This window comes from Triturus cristatus, chromosome 1_2, assembly GCF_964204655.1.
Source record: "Triturus cristatus chromosome 1_2, aTriCri1.1, whole genome shotgun sequence".
Lineage (NCBI taxonomy): Eukaryota > Metazoa > Chordata > Amphibia > Caudata > Salamandridae > Triturus > Triturus cristatus.
This window is the reverse complement of record NC_140580.1, coordinates 832,105,126-832,120,949: the sequence shown is the minus strand read 5'-3', so window position 1 is coordinate 832,120,949 and position 15,824 is coordinate 832,105,126. Positions and strand designations below refer to the sequence as shown.

Here is a 15,824-nt window from a genome sequence, read left to right as displayed (position 1 = left end):
CGTCCTTCTTTCGTGTCAAGGTGGTCACGCCCTTCCACATCAGGCAGACCATCACTTTGCCCACCTTCTTTCCGCATCCTTCAAAAGAAGACGTGAGGCTCCATTGTCTGGAACCGAAACATGCGCTTTCGTTCTATCTGAAGCGCACACAACGGTTCCGGGTGGATGACCAACTTTTTGTTGGCTACGTGGGTGCCAAAAAAGGTCAGGCCGTGCACAAACGGACCATCTCTCGGTGGGTTATTCTCTGCATCAGAGCCTGTTACTCGTTGGCTAGAAGGAGCCTCCTGTGTGGCTGCGTGCCCATTCTACCAGGGCAACAGCAGCCACTACTGCTTTAGGACGCGGCGTTCCCTTGCAGGACATCTGTCAGGCAGCTACGTGGCCCTCGCTGCACACTTTTACCAAGCACTACTGCCTAGACAGCCAAGTCCGGAGAGACGGCTTCTTTGGCCGTTCGGTTCTCCGGGACTTTCTGGTGTGATTTTGGTTCGCAGACCCACCTCCGGGGTAGGTATTGCTGCGGTATCTATTCTAATGTAAGGAATCTATCGCTGACGTGTCTCATTCAGATGCACAAGTTACTGCTTGTGTAACGATATATCTGTAAGAGACATTAGTTAGTGATAGATTCCTTACCGCCGCACCCATCCTCCCCGTTATGCAAACTGATTTCTAGGGTTAAGGTCATCCCTTTCAGGGCCATAGTTTCATGGCACCAGTGGTCAGTTTCTTGCATGGCTCTGTGTTCCTGGTGCGGAAAGTAGTGTACAGAACTGACATCAGCGCGCATTGGTGGCGCCTAAGTAGTCTTCGTTACGTCATCTCGCCGATTAAGACGCCAGCGACGGATGCGGAGCCGCACAACGCCACCTTCCGACGCGCAGGGGTACTGCTGACGAAAACTTTCTGGATCCAGTCTGACACCTGGGGATATTCTAAGGTAAGGAATCTATCACTAACTAATGTCTCTTACAGATAGATCGTTGCACAAGTAGTAACTTGTGCGTCACCACTAATAAATCAAGAATGTATATGTCACAGATAATCAAGGTAATATAATCAATAATTCTTTAAGCAAATATAGGAAAAATTGTCCCATATAAATACATCATCAGGAATGTAATATGATGACAATTCTAGAAACTTCTTACAGTTAAAGAAAAAATGTTCTATCACAAATAAAAGAAGTGGGGGCTAAAAAAGTTTGTACCGACAATGATTGGGAAGCGCGTGCATGATAATAAATGCCGGGGAGTGTATGAGTGCAGATCAAAAGGGCCCAAGTGGGTTATACCATGATTGGAATTATCTCTTCCCAAAGCATTTCAGTGACAATGTAATTTTTTAAACTATAAAAGCCATTGAAATTCACCAGTTATAGTTATCTGAAGTAACTATAACTCGTGCCCTAAGGTAACTTAACCTCACGCTTCCGCCACGCATCGTTTTGTTATCATAGATGTAATTTTAGATGTTGCAATGATGTTACCAATGATATCATAGAAGATGTCATGAATGATGTAGTATGTGGGGTAATTAACAGTGCATGGCGAGGGTGAGAGTCGTAATTCCCTTAAGGCAAGAATTATAGTTACTTAAGAACTTCAGTGTCACTGAAATCATCACCTAACTATAACATTCCCTTAACCTTTGTTTTTTCAGTTAAATTATAGTTTTTTTTGCGTAAAGTAGTATTTTCTTACCATATGTGATTGCGACCAGGCCCTGCACCAAATCCCTGTGGACAACCGACCCATTAGCGCTGACCGCCACCCCCCCACCCCCCAACAACCTTTGGGCCCTGGGGACCTCATCCACAAGGTGTTTTTTTCATTTAAAAGGGGCAGGGGATCACTTCCTGTTTTTTCAAAATAGAGGAACTGCTCTCTCTTCTCGCCCTGTTTAAAAATGATTGTAGTGCAAGACTCCCTGTGCCTTACATACTCTGCAGTAGTTATTCTGTAGTGGGTTTTTAAGCATAGAGGGACTCCTCCCTCTTCCCACCCTGTTTATAAAGCACTGCAGTGCATACCCCTCTGCACCCTTACATGCTCTATAATTACTACAGACTATGTAAGGGCACTTAGAGAGATGCACTGCAGTGGTCCTTTCTAAAAAAAGGCTGCAAGAGGGAGCAGTGCCTCAAGGTTAAAAAACTACTGCCGATTAAACTTTAATCTGCAGTGATTTTTAAACCTAGATGAACTGTTCCCTCTTCCAGCCCTCTTAATTCCTCCGGCGGAGCAGTAGAATTTAAAAGTAATTCCTCATTACAAGACTAATGCAGAATTACCAAATTTCTCGGATTCCATTAGCAGAATGAATTATACCTCCCGACCCTAATGTCCACCTTACAAGACGTCATCTCAGTGCTTCAGAAAGGGGACTTCATGGCTGCCTTAGACCTCACGGATGCTTATTTCCGCATTCCAGTCCATCCTGCATGGCAATTATACCTGCAGTTAATGGTAAGCAGACAACATTACCAATTCGAAGTGCTTTCTTTGGAGTAAAAGACACACAATTGATGGACGGAATGCAGAACCAATCAAAACATTCACCCCCAGTCAAGAGATCTGGGTTAAATCCATTATTCTTTTGCTCACCATGCCACCCTAGTTCAGACCTGGCCATAAGGAAATCAGTCTTGACCCTGTGCCTCATGGGAACGGTCCAGCCCAAACTGCCAAGCCAGGTCTTCCCTGGACTGGAAACAAGCATCCTAGAACTGGTTTTGGGGTTTCACCACTCCTCAGCCGGGATAGCTTGAATCCAGTGGCACAGTGTACCTGGGACCCACGTCTGGGCATACCCCGCACACTTGGGGTGAGGACGCAAAAGAAACACAATTGATGGATGGAATGCAGAACAAATCAAAACATTCACCCCCAGTCAAGTGATCTTGGTTAAATCCATCATTCTTTTGCTCACCATGCCACCCCAGTTCAGACCTGGCCATATGCAAATCAGTCTTGACCATGTGCCTCATGGGAACAGTCCAGCCCGAACTGCCAAGCCAGGTCCTCCCTGGACCGAAAACATGCATCCTAGGACCGATTTCGGGGTATCAGCTCTCATCAGCCAGCATAGCTTGAATCCAGTGGCACAGTGAGCCCAGGACCCTTTGGAGTAACCACAGTCCCAAGGGTTTTTACCAAGTGTTTGGCAGTTATCGCAGCTCATATTCACATATATGCCTTAAACGTATCTGATAGAGACTTCTAGCCGCAGAATCCTTACCTTAGAATATACTCCAGGTGTCATGTTGGATCTGGAAAATCTTGAGCAGCACGTTTGTGCACGGATAGGTGGCATTGAACTGCTCTTTGTCTGCATTGTAGGCGTCGCCCTCACCAGAGGTAACATGCGTGGTGCCTATATAGGTGCCACTCCGCAACCTGACATCAGTTCCTTTCTTTCTGCGCCAACTGCATGGATCCGGAAGAGCTACACCGGCCATTTATTGGCTACCTTTTTGACATTTTTGTCACCTTCTGCTCCCAGTGTGATAGGGATGTCCCCTCAAAAAACAGTTGGTTTTAAATCCTATGGGACAAATGTTTGTGATGGATCCCCATATGGTTTTTGGGGTGCTTGGAGCAGGACCACGACTCCAGGAATTGTTCTGACTGCCGCACCATGAATCTAAAAGTGATTCAGGAGTGAGAAATTGAAGCTCCTAGCTGCCCGACATCAGAAGACTCCACACCTCTCCAGGTCGCGATTGCGTGGCAGGTCCTAGGCTCACTCTCGAAGTCATTCCCGTCTGTCGTGGTCGTTGTCAAGCAAGTCACACAAGCAGTTGAAACACTCTTAGGCTTTGCTGTGCCTGTCCAAGCCTTAGGACGCGGTGCGGAACTACACCACAAGTCGAGCGATGCCGTATTCCTGCACTCCACACACGGAGCCTAGGTTCGCTCTGCGCCTCCCTGGGTTTGCTGGAGCGACCCCCACCCAACTCACTTTTATGAGGCTATGCACCTCATTTTTGTGCGGCTTGACCACTCTGGCGTGCCTTCAGGAACTACAGGTCTGGGACATTCCCAAATGGATTCCTGCTGCCATGTTTGCCCTCTGCACCTGTGTGGCTCTCTGGATTGATTTCCGGATTTGGAACAACTTCAGTCGTAAATGCATGACCTTCGCTGGAATTTGGCCCTGTGGCGCTGTTCTCGGCACCAGTGATGCCAAGCCCATAGTCCTTCCTCACTCAAACACAGAGCTGGACCAGCGTCATTCAACGTCGACACTGGTGCTGCCCGGACCTCTGCATTTGCCAGAGTTTGAGACCGTGCCTCATTTATTTGACTGGCCCTGTGGGAATTCTGGCTGGGGTCGATCTGAGGATCCTTATGGCTACCCTGACCCTCAGGATGATAGTTTGGCCCGGTTAGATGATAACTGGTATGAGAATCTGGCAGATGACAGTGGTCTGAACACCTCGCCAGACGTTGGCCTTGTCTCTCCTCCTAGTGTGGCTATGGAGGAGGGGGAATCTTTTGCTATTGTGGTGAGAGCAGATTAAGTCCTCAACTTCTAGCTGCACTTCGTGGAAGTCAAGACCAATGTCTTGACAGAGATGCCTTCGCTGTGGGAACATCCCACACAGAACCTCTTCAGCCCTTCAGTGAAGCCTTCTCTGATGTCCTGCTGGGGGCCTGGGCCAAGCCCAGCACAGGATGATTGTACTTTGCCACCAGCCGTCCCCTGGGGAACCAGCTTTTTTCACCCAGCACCCCACCCCTGAGAGCCTGGTGGGGCAGGCCTCAACGTCTAAAGTGAAGCCAGGCGCGTTCGCAGCCACTCCACCAGACAAGTATTTAATGAGACTGGATACCTTTGGGAAGAGGATTTTCTCTTCCACCATTCTGGCAAGCAGTCCGTGAACAATAGTGTACCTCTTGGGCCATTATAGCATCAGGTTTCCCATCAATGTGACAAATTACATTACCAACCCCAGCAAATTAAACAATTCTTAGCGTCCTTCATGAACGCACACACAGGCAAGGTGTAGTACACAAACCTGCAGAGGGTGATGGCATAACAGCAATTGCTGCCTCTTTTTCAGACACCGCGCCTCATTACTGTGAGAAATGTTATGAAACATTTGGCCATGATTGCTTCCTGCATAGCAATAGTACATTATGCCAGACTACATATAAACCCTCTACAGAAATGTCTACCAAAACAGTGGGAAAAAGCAGCAGGGAATTGGGAGGAGGTTGTGTTGGTAACGGCAAATACCCAGCATTCTCTCTGCTAGTGGAATACAAACAAGCTTCTTCCTGGCAGGCCCTTTGTGGACCTCCTTCCACAAGTGACCATTACCACAGATGCTTCTATCAGGCTGGGGAGCCCACGTTCATCACATAACACCCCTGGGAACTTGGCCTGCACACTACCAGGGGCACCACATCAACTACCTGGAACAGTTAGATATCAAGATAGCCCTCAAAGCTTTTCTCCCAAAGTTTGAGCCCGACTGTCGTCATCAAAAAGGCAAACATGATGGCCATGTTCTATATTCAAAACCAGGAGGGACACTTTCTCCTCAGTTTTCACACTTAGCACGGGAGATTTGACATTTCTTGTTCAAAGAAAAACAAGTTGGAAGCATATGAGACCAGCACTACATGGCAGGAGTATGCAGAACATGTGAATCTACAGCATTACACACTATAGAGAGTTGGTTACAGAGTAAGCAGCATTTTATATCTTTCAGACACACATCTCTGGGTGTAAATGTATGTGTATTTGCATGAAACCTACAGATTACCAGCCTATCTGTCTGGGGCTCGTGCGCAGGCAACTCCAGTTGCTTCACATTGACCAGATTTCCCCTCTGGGTTACAAAAAGGTGATTGATTACGAGGCACTCCAGCCAGTTGTAATTCACTAAGTTCGTTTCAGTAAGGAAACTTACGATGCATTTCGACCCTACTCAGGTCTTTCTCGCATGACCAGTGACAATTGTGCATACGATTGATGTGAACTTTAAGTGACAAACCTAAAAGACAGACGATGTTCTAAGTTCTGTGAAAACACCCAAAGGCTCCATAATAAGTGTACATTTCACTGGGAGGAATTCACGGCGCACTGCCTGCACCACTAACCTTAAATCTGGGAAGAGAGAGCTGGCATTTCCCTGGTACTGAAGAGGGTGATGCTCCAGTGCAAGGAGTAATGTGGTGTCCCTATCCCTGTCCCTGTAATTCATGAGGCAGGCGTCAGGAGGCCACTGCAGCTCCAGGTGGTGGGCCTGCTCCACTATGAACAATATTTCTAAACGTTTTTTATAGCGCGAACATGACCCATTAGGGTATCCGAGCACTTCACATATGATCATGTGGAACAATACAATTAAAGAAAACACACCAATTCAAAGATGATATAGGATGTAGCATCTCCTAGGATGCGGGGAGTTGCGATCACAAGGCCCAAAGTGACCGATATACATACAAGATAGTAACCGTCAAGTGTCTTTAGACAGCTGGGTTAGAGAGGCTTAAAGTGTGCATGTGTGGCTGGCCATCACATGACGGCAGGCCAGAGAGACATGCACACTTTAAACAAGTGCAAAAGGCACCCCACCCTCCCACCTGCTGCCATTCAGCCCCGCCCCCGTCCTGACACTCTGTTTGGGACAGGGTGACAAAAAATAAAATGGTAATGAATGAACTTCATTACCATTTTATTTTTCCTTCTATGGGGCATTTCAGTTGAGCGACGCTCCTCCGCTATAACGAAGGAGCTGAGCCTGTGTATGTATGCGGTTTCTTTAAGGGTGCAAGCTTATGAGATCAGAAAGTACATTTCCTGCAAAAAAGATTGTGGTTTACTGCATCAGATATACCTGTCAGCGAAGGTATGTTGGCAGCACAATCTTCCAGGTCAGAAAACACATGTTGAGGCACATACAGGCCAGTGATAATGACTTGAAATATCCAGTAGCCTGCCACTTTCAAGAGAAAAATAGGGGGGATTCCATGCTGATGCAATTATTTGGCCTGGGTAGGATAATACTGAGCAAATAGAGGATGATAGGTGTCTTAGACTCCGCATGTTGGAATCGGAGTGCATCATCTCTCTGGAGACCTGTGAACATCTCCTTGAATACAACAAGGCAAAGCTGTAAAAAAATGCCTCTTTTTGTATGGTCATCCCCCAAGTTTTTCAACTGATGCTGCTGGGTTTTTGATGGCGAGTGCACCGAGGCCTGCTAACCGTTCCTCAGTCCCAGTGCCCTAACCCTAAAGTATATGTTGAATTGGCTATACCCAATTGGGAATGGCTACCTTACCTATAAGTTCCTAGCAAATGGTATTGTGGCACCCAGGGTATTTATGTTAGAGGGGCACCCCAGGGCTTGCAGCACTGATTGTGCCACCCTGGAGGGTCCCCCAAGTAAAACAAGTCCCCCAGTCTGCTATTGCAGACTGGTAGAGCAGTCGTACACTTCTAGCCCGACTTTGCTATTGAAAGCAATGGCAAAGCCACTGCTTCCACTGGACATGTGTGTAATTCACCCCTCTGGCGGGCTTTACTGAGAACTAAAGACTGGGTGAAACATATGACACAGGCAGGATGTGTCCTTTGCATGTCCTGACAGTAAAACAAGCGAAACAGCAGTTTTTACTGTGGAAAGGTTTGGTCGCCCAATTGGCGAGTACAGGGTTACACGTTGACCCCTTCAACTGGTCTATCTCCTGAATAGTGCGACCAAAGTTAGCACTACTAGGTATTAAAAAACACATTACATTAAGCCCGGCTTGTATCTCAAGTCGAAATTAATGTAACTTGTTGCAGTGTACAGCTTTAGCAAAGCTGCCACTTTGTTGCCTTCAAAACTCCTGTTCCTTTCTGGGCACACATGGAGCCTGCTCCACGAGACCGCTCTATGTCCTCCTGGAAAGACATGCTAACAACTCTCAGAAAGGAGGACAATGAGGGAGTGCAGGCAAGGGAGGTGTCGCCTCCCTCCTGCAGGAAGCCACTTTGAGTTTTAGTTCCAAAAGGCAGGCTTCAAATGTGAAGCTGCCTTTGAATGGCACATGTATAACACCAGGGGGTAGGTCTGCCCCATTGTTGAGGTATACAGGCTGGCACGGATGGCAGAGGGGGAAGCCAGTTGCCAAGCCGGTAATCCCAGGGGCGTGTAGGCCTAGGCAGCCACACCCCGGGCTGGGCTAATGACCTTTGAACACCAAGAGAAGGGTCTTGCCATCTTGGGAGTGGCCAGAATGGTGCATCCTGGGATAGCCAGATGCCACACTCCACAGAAAGTGATGACCAGGTGGGTGCAAATCTGGTATCTCATTGGCTACCAACCACATACTGCCCTGCGGGCACTTTCCAAACATAAAAGGGGCACCTCTGGCACCCTGACCTCAGATCTCAACCGACTTGGAAGAAGGACCAAAGGAGGACTGCCCAGCTGCACTGAGGGAGCAGCAAAGAGTTGCTGCACAGACGAGGACTGCACCTAGTGGCTAGCAAAGAGAGGGCCTGTGCCTACTGTCACTTGCTCGAGGAGAAGCTATCTCCAGAGCACAGTCAAGCCAAGAGAACTCCAAGGACCAGCTATTCGCCTCCTGTTCGCAGCACACGTACACAACGGCTGAAGAAGCGTGCTGGGGAAAGGTGGTAGCCCAAAGTCTTCAAGCTGCTACCACCGCAGCTGTGCAGCACTGAGGTCCAAGACCCAATGCACAGAGTTGCGCCAGAGTTTGCTGAGCCCAGGGGTGCCGTAGGAGAGTTGCTGGCCCCCTCAGAAGGTGAGTTATCGACCCAGGAAGGATTGGCCAGTGACTGCTACCACGGGCGACTGGGTAGTCCAGTGGCGACTGAACTTCAGCCATACCGTAAAGGACTTCACGGGACATCAACCCTACAACCAGGACTTCCTCACCATCTTCGTGGACCGAGGAATCCCTGCAGGAAGACTGCCATCGACTGCATCCACAGCATCCTTGGAGCATCTTCTTGGAGCATCTTCAGCATCCTTCATACCTTGCATCAAGGCTGCTCCATAGGAATATATTGCAACACAGACTAAGTGCCTGGAATAGCCGAAGGACTGCTTCTTCTGTGAAGGAAACTGTTCTTGAGGACATTTCTGGTCCTGCGACTAGCTCCCTGCTGGAGCTGGTTGCCCCAAGTACTTCTTACCGACTGCATTGACACTCACGTAAGTTTTCTTTGAAAATGTGTTGTCTTTTGCCAAGGCATGTTCGCAGTTGAGTGAAATTGCATTGATTTATCATTGCTTGTAAAATCCACGTCTCTGGAACCCTCAGGTGGATATCTTTCATTCTAATATCTAAAATCTTGTAGAAATAGTCTTTTTTTTGTTTTTGTAGTATAATAACTTCATTTCGGCAGCCAGTGGCATAAAAGTCGCACTCATCACAATACATATGTTAAAGAGAGAGAAAAAGAACATTAAAACAGCGTAACACTGAATGGTTAGAGGATCTGCTGTCTTTTAGATGGGGTAAAGAGATAGGATAGCTCTACCACCCAACCAATGTGATCAATCTTGGTACTGGCTGAATCGGTGCCTAATTTGTTAAAAATAAGTGCTGGGGTTCCTGTCAGGAGGCCACTGCAGCTTGTACCACACATTGCCCGTGCCGGCTCTGCCAATGATAATAGTAGCAACACAACTACTAATCATCTCACTCCTACAAGTGTGACAGTACAGACTATTTCGGTTCCCTAAAGCTATACGAATGGCTTGTACGGCCCATTAATTACTTTTTGTTGTGGTCATCTATAAATACGCCAGACCGCATCACCTTGTGTTAGACTTTCAAGCACCAGTGTTGACAATTAAGTGCCGGAGCGGAGCACCGGAAACCACCGGCTCAAATTAAGCACTGGGCTGAATGATATATGTATATATAACACATAAAATACACAATATGACTGGTTTATCAAAAAATTTGAACATAAGTCATGGCTTCAGCCCCGTAGAAAGCAGCAGTAGACTGGTTGAAAAAAGATACGGTGCACAATACATAGGGCGTATTCCCCCATATCAATGACAGCCCTACTTCTGGTTTTGTGAGGGAAGTGGGGTATATGAGCTAAAAGTGTTGTACCACCTATGTCTTAGGGTCTTCCTCCTGATGAGCCACATCTTTACCAGGAATTTGGCGATCGCACAGGCAAATAGGTGGCTAGGGTCAGAGCTTAAAAAGCGCAAGGTGGTAACATGATTGTGTGCCCACCAATCCACAGGTTGGTTTTATCCACTGAACGTGGGTGTGTGTAAACTGCACAAGCAAACAGCACGTACGCTACAGTTTCTTTAACAACTTTACAGCCAGGGCACAGCATAGAAGTGGATGAAATTGCTGACCATTTACTAGTAAGTGCATTGAGAGGGAGCAAACCTATCCTGAACGGGATAGAGAACTTCCTATCCATTGGGACTGTGATAATATCCAAATACTGTTCCAGGGCACTGACTGATTTAAAATCCAAAAACTCACTAGTTAGCGGGCTTCTGGGCACAGCATTGGACTCATTCTGGACTACCCTGTCCCAATACCGAGCCTCCACTAGTTCTTTGTCGGGAATAAACTCCCTTGAGGTACAGTCCCAGGCCTCTTGTAATCCCAGGGAAGTCAGAAGTTTACTCACATTCCTAATCCATGCTTTCTTACTAGCACCTGAGAGAGATGACTTCCTGGAGTGCAATGGCTTAAGGTGACAGCTCAGGACTGGACCTGATTCGTCTCCAGAACATAAAGGGGCACAACCTGGCTAGGATTTACTTTTTTTTGTTTTGTTTGAATTTCTTTATTAGTACATTTTCTTTTTTGTTTCCTCATACAACATATCCATTGTCTAGCATCAATAAGCATCACTTTCCTTATAACATCTCTTGGCCTATGACTCTGTATAAAGCAATCAGCGTGTGTGTCTTTCACAGGAACTTGGTGTCATTTTTAACCATAGTATATGGATGCTCATCCAGCCGTTAATTATCTTGGGCATTGACAGCCCGCACATTCCTGGCTAGGATTGACTTTGTACTCCTGTTGAGCTTAAGGGGATAAAGCAGGGTGCTTGGGGGCAAGAGTACTAGGGACCTCAAGAACTTGTGCTCGGTTCTAGTTATATCCACAGAGTTTGCAAAGCCCCAGAGTTTGGCCCCATAAAGGACACTACACGCTGCTTTAGTGTCGTAGATCTGTAGAGCAGCTGCAACTGGTTTGCCACCGCATGCACGATGTTCTTTCAGCAGAACCCATACGATTTGTTTATGCGTCATAGTCCTCTTTTCCACATGGAGTATCCAAGACATACTGGCTGAGAGTTTTACACCAAATACTCACATTTATCTACCCTTTCTAGTAAGGGCCTCCCCCTATATGGCTTATGAGGGTTAATTCTCATTTATTTTGTCTTTGATGTATTTATCACCAGGCCACACATGTTACAAAATTGCTCAAATCTGTTTAGTAATTGCAGCAGGGCACCTGGCGTTTTTGATACCAATAAGGTGGTATTTGCAAAAAGAAGTGTGAAAACTTTAGCCTTACCTAGGGAGGGGGCATCTGCTGCATGTGAGGAAAGAAATTGAACTGCATTGTTCAGATATAATGAGAACCAAGTTGGAGCAAGCACACATCCTTGAACACCCTTGTTTGCAAGGATTGAGTCATTGAGCTGCCCTTGTTCACCCCAGCGTACTCAAGCATTGTTGTGCTCATGAAGGCGGATGATTAAAGATGGGATGTCCTGCAGCATACCCATTTCGTGTAGTACATGCCAGAGCTTGTGACCAGTTCAAATGCCGATTTTCGATCATCAAAGGTGACATAAAGGCTGCCCTTGCTGGCTACAACAGTTTTCAAAAACTGGAGTAAGAAGCGAAAGACCTGGTCAATTGTACTGGTTTTGTGCCTAAAACCAGCCTGGAAGGGTGTTAATATATCATTTACATTAATCCATTCCTGAATTTTGGCCAGCAGAGCCCAACAGAAAACCTTCTGATTGTAATCGATGAGACTGATGGGCCTATAATTGTGTTGCAGATTCCTATCCCCTTTTTAAATATTGGTAACACCTCAGCACCTTTCCACAACTCGGGTATTGGAGCACTGTTTGCAATTGCATGTGACAATAGCAGGATGTATTTTACCCAGTTGTTCCTTTCATGTAGGAAAATATCTCCTGGTATGCCATCAGGGCCTAGGACTTTAGTGCCACTATGGCATCAGTGGATGCTTCGATGTTAACCAGATCAAACGTATCGCATGATGACAACAGAACATATACGGGAAGGGCTTCCTATAAGTGGATCTGGTCATGTTCCTTATAGAGTGATTTAAAATAATTAAATCAGTCAGTTACAGAGATATGATATTGCTACACCTCCCTGCCCCCCAACCCTCCCCCCCCCCGCTCCGGTCAGACCAGAGACCAGAACTTGTTAGTCTTTGACTTTGCATGCTTCCTTAATGTTCCGCCATCTTTTCCCATCCCATTTACTTCTGGTTATGCTCTGCACCTGCTTAAATGCCTTTCTGGAGGCCCTTATATGGGCCACATTTTTGGACTTTTATGGCCAGCGATAATTGGTTCCTCAATGATTGAGGTTTCTGTGTTTTTCTTGGATGCAATACGGGCTCTATAAAATATGAAGCGAGCCGCTCAAAAAAGCAGGAATGGATAGACAGTCTATTTTTATAAATTGATGTTGGATTTCTTGAGTGTCGTGTCGATATCTTCAACTTTTTTGGTGCTGTTTAAATGCTTAAAACTGTTTCCTCTGTGTAAGCATAGCTGCTCAGTGCCACAGCTACCCAGGGTTAAGCTGAGGGTTTTACTGACGAAACCAATTGAACCTAAAGTGGTTGGTCAGTGTATTAGACAGTGAGGTGGCATAGCCATACCATATAATATACCCTTTTTCCTCACAAAAGCCCACTAAAGCAGGATGAGATGAGACTCCCTGGAATGTTTACGCATCAGTCTCTCTTTTGAGTTCAGAATAGTCAGTAAAATGAGTTGTTAAGGTGTGAGCCTATTGGGCATGACAGGATGAAATTATATTGTGAGCTCAACATTGGAAACTAATGCTATGAAATATGGATTTCAGCATCATAATGATGTCATAAACCCCTCTGCAGAGCTTTACCATTGTCAGAGCTACTAGGATTATGTGGCAGGAAGGACAAAATTATGCAGCAAGCTAATATAAATTATGCAACTAAATATACAAATTATGCGCACATTCTCTAGCAGTTATATTTTCATCCATTTTCGATTTAAACTATTTTTTTTACATCTGCAAATTATGTGGCAAATATGTTGAATCCACAACTATGCAAAAAAGGTTGCAACCACAGAATCGCATAAATCCACTGGCTCACTATTGTCCATTATCCATGGTTTTGAAAAAAAATGAATTCTAATAAGGGCCCGTTGTTAGGTTCACTTTTATGAAATGGCTCTTTCAAGTCAACTAGCCCAAAATTATCATGTAATATGAGAAGGACATAACAGGAAATGTGTGATATGGTAAGATATTGCCATCTTGGGGTTCTGGTGGCATTGTGGTTTATGATGTCACCAGAACCCATCAATGGCATTTTTGGATCATATAAAACAGTTAACCATTATGTATCCTTTATGTATTACTTGCCATTTCTTTCTTCATGGCTCTGCTGTGTGGGAGGCTTTACATCTCTATCTCTGACTATCTTGAGTCTGGACAAGGTCCCTAGAGCTGATATACCATGTAAGTACTCTAAATGACTCCAAATGTTTGCTTTTTTCAAGTTAGAATGGCTACATAAAGGTTAAGTAAGATATACATTCTTGGATCAACTATAACTGCAAGAGACTGTCTCTTGTACATACATATTTTTGTAGATTTTTAATGTAGTGAGATGTTGTCACAAACAGTACATTAACACATTCTTGCCCAGACTAAATATGACATTATTTCAGTTACATAGTGAATTGGTATAAAAAGGAAACACCAAATGAGAGGTTTGGTGGGTTTGAAAGAGCCCAGGGCTTTTTAGTGCAGGTAGGGGTTGAAAGTTAATTGAGTGCATGATTGAAATATGCTGCGACATAACTGTCAGCTTTCTGTTTCCAGGTAACCCAACTCCAACCATCACATGGTCCAAACTGCGCGCACCCTTACCATGGCAGCACCAGGTGGTGAATAATACGCTCATCATTCCAAGAGTGGCTCAGCAGGACTCTGGCCAGTACATCTGCAATGCTTCCAGTTCGGCCGGTTACTCTGAGGCTTTCGTCGTCTTGGACGTGGAGAGTATGTCACCTTCATTACCAGAAAATATGTCACAATTTTTTTTTTTACCATCTTCTCCACCTTTAAGTTTCACATCTAACATTCTGAGACCTGTATCTATGTGAAGTTGCTTCACCAATTGAAATCTTAGATTGTCTTTTGTGTTCCCTTTTAGCGCCCCCTTATGCAACCAGCCTGCCCGATGACGTGTCTCTGCGTTTAGGGGATATGATCCAGTTGCAGTGCCTAGCCCATGGGACACCACCACTTCGCTTTCAATGGGCTAAAGTCAATGGCACCCTTTCTGAGAAAGCTACCGTCCAGGATGGTGTGCTGCATATCAATGTGGCCACCGCAGAAGATGCTGGCACGTACCGTTGCCATGTGACCAATAAAGTGGGCACAGCAGAGGCATTTGCCCTCGTCAACTTACAAAGTAAGTGATTGTTATTTTCATTATGGTAATAATCATGAAAAAGCTTAGTGGGTGGGCATATGTGACCTGGAAAAATTATATTATTTACAAGCGTGCAACTAATTGTGCTTATATATCAGAAGATTTGCATCCTTCTTTTATTCGAGTATGAAGTGGTCTATTATGATGAACATGGTGATATACCCTTAATTTCCAATCTGTTACCAGCGCCCCATGCTACAGTTCATCCTTCAGTGATAATGCCTTTTATTTTGTTTCCACTTGTACGATATCAGAGCCGCACAGACCACCATTCCTTTCACACTCCCAGTGTCATGTTAAAAACAGGGACCGCATCAGAGAAGTTCCGAATGAGGCCTTTTTCACATCCCTCTTGGCATGGAGAGCACTGCTTCTGCTGCATTTTCATTCAAGCTTCTTTAACTCTCCACCTTTATTTGTTAATTTAGTCCTGCTCTTTGTTTCTGAATTGTGTGAATGAATACAGCTTTATTTCACATGATGCAATTTTCTCCAGGCACCCACTTTGAGTATGGTTCAGGTTAACATTTTCTTTGCATCTAGTCTCATGAGTTAAATGTTGAAAAAGTTACTATATTACCGCTGTGATTTCATAGCTCCTAAAACGTGTTTGGACATTTTCAAAAAGTACCATGCTGCTTAAAGGAAGTCACTGCCGGCATGACCTGCTCATGCCACCTTTCTGAAGAAATTTATCAGAGGCGAGTCTAATGCTACTCTCCAATGTTTTACCATTTATCACTAGTAAGATCAGAGTAGCCCACTTACTCCTAAAGACCTTCATTCTGGCAGTTATCTCAATAATTGATTATTCTCTGTCTAAAGGCCGGTCGAAGTTGAGCTGATGCCGGTGGTGGACTCCGCGGCGCCGTGCCGGCGTCGGGTCATTGATTCGTCTTCGGAGGCCCCCTCTTCCCCAGAGGTTCGGCAGCTGTTTGTTTCTTCTTCTTCGGAGACGGGACGCCGCGCCGTGGCCTTTTCCCCATCGTCTTCCAAGGAGGGCTCTTCACCGTCCCCGCGCCCGCAGTCTTCCCCGGAGGCGCCTCAGGTTCCCCACTCGTCGGTCAACCTTCCCCCTTTCGG

At 45.8% G+C, this 15,824-nt stretch overlaps 1 protein-coding gene across 18 annotated transcripts in view; it reads left to right on the top strand.

Annotated features, from left to right (window-relative positions):
• The window catches only part of HSPG2 (heparan sulfate proteoglycan 2), a 903,404-nt gene that overhangs the window by 776,992 nt on the left and 110,588 nt on the right, over positions 1-15,824 (top strand). For all 18 annotated transcript variants that reach the window (XM_085608925.1, XM_085608919.1, XM_085608917.1 and 15 more), the window contains 2 exons: positions 14,126-14,305; positions 14,460-14,720. In XM_085608925.1, coding sequence (XP_085465051.1) covers positions 14,126-14,305; positions 14,460-14,720 — 441 coding nt within the window. The remainder of the gene's footprint in view (positions 1-14,125; positions 14,306-14,459; positions 14,721-15,824) is intronic.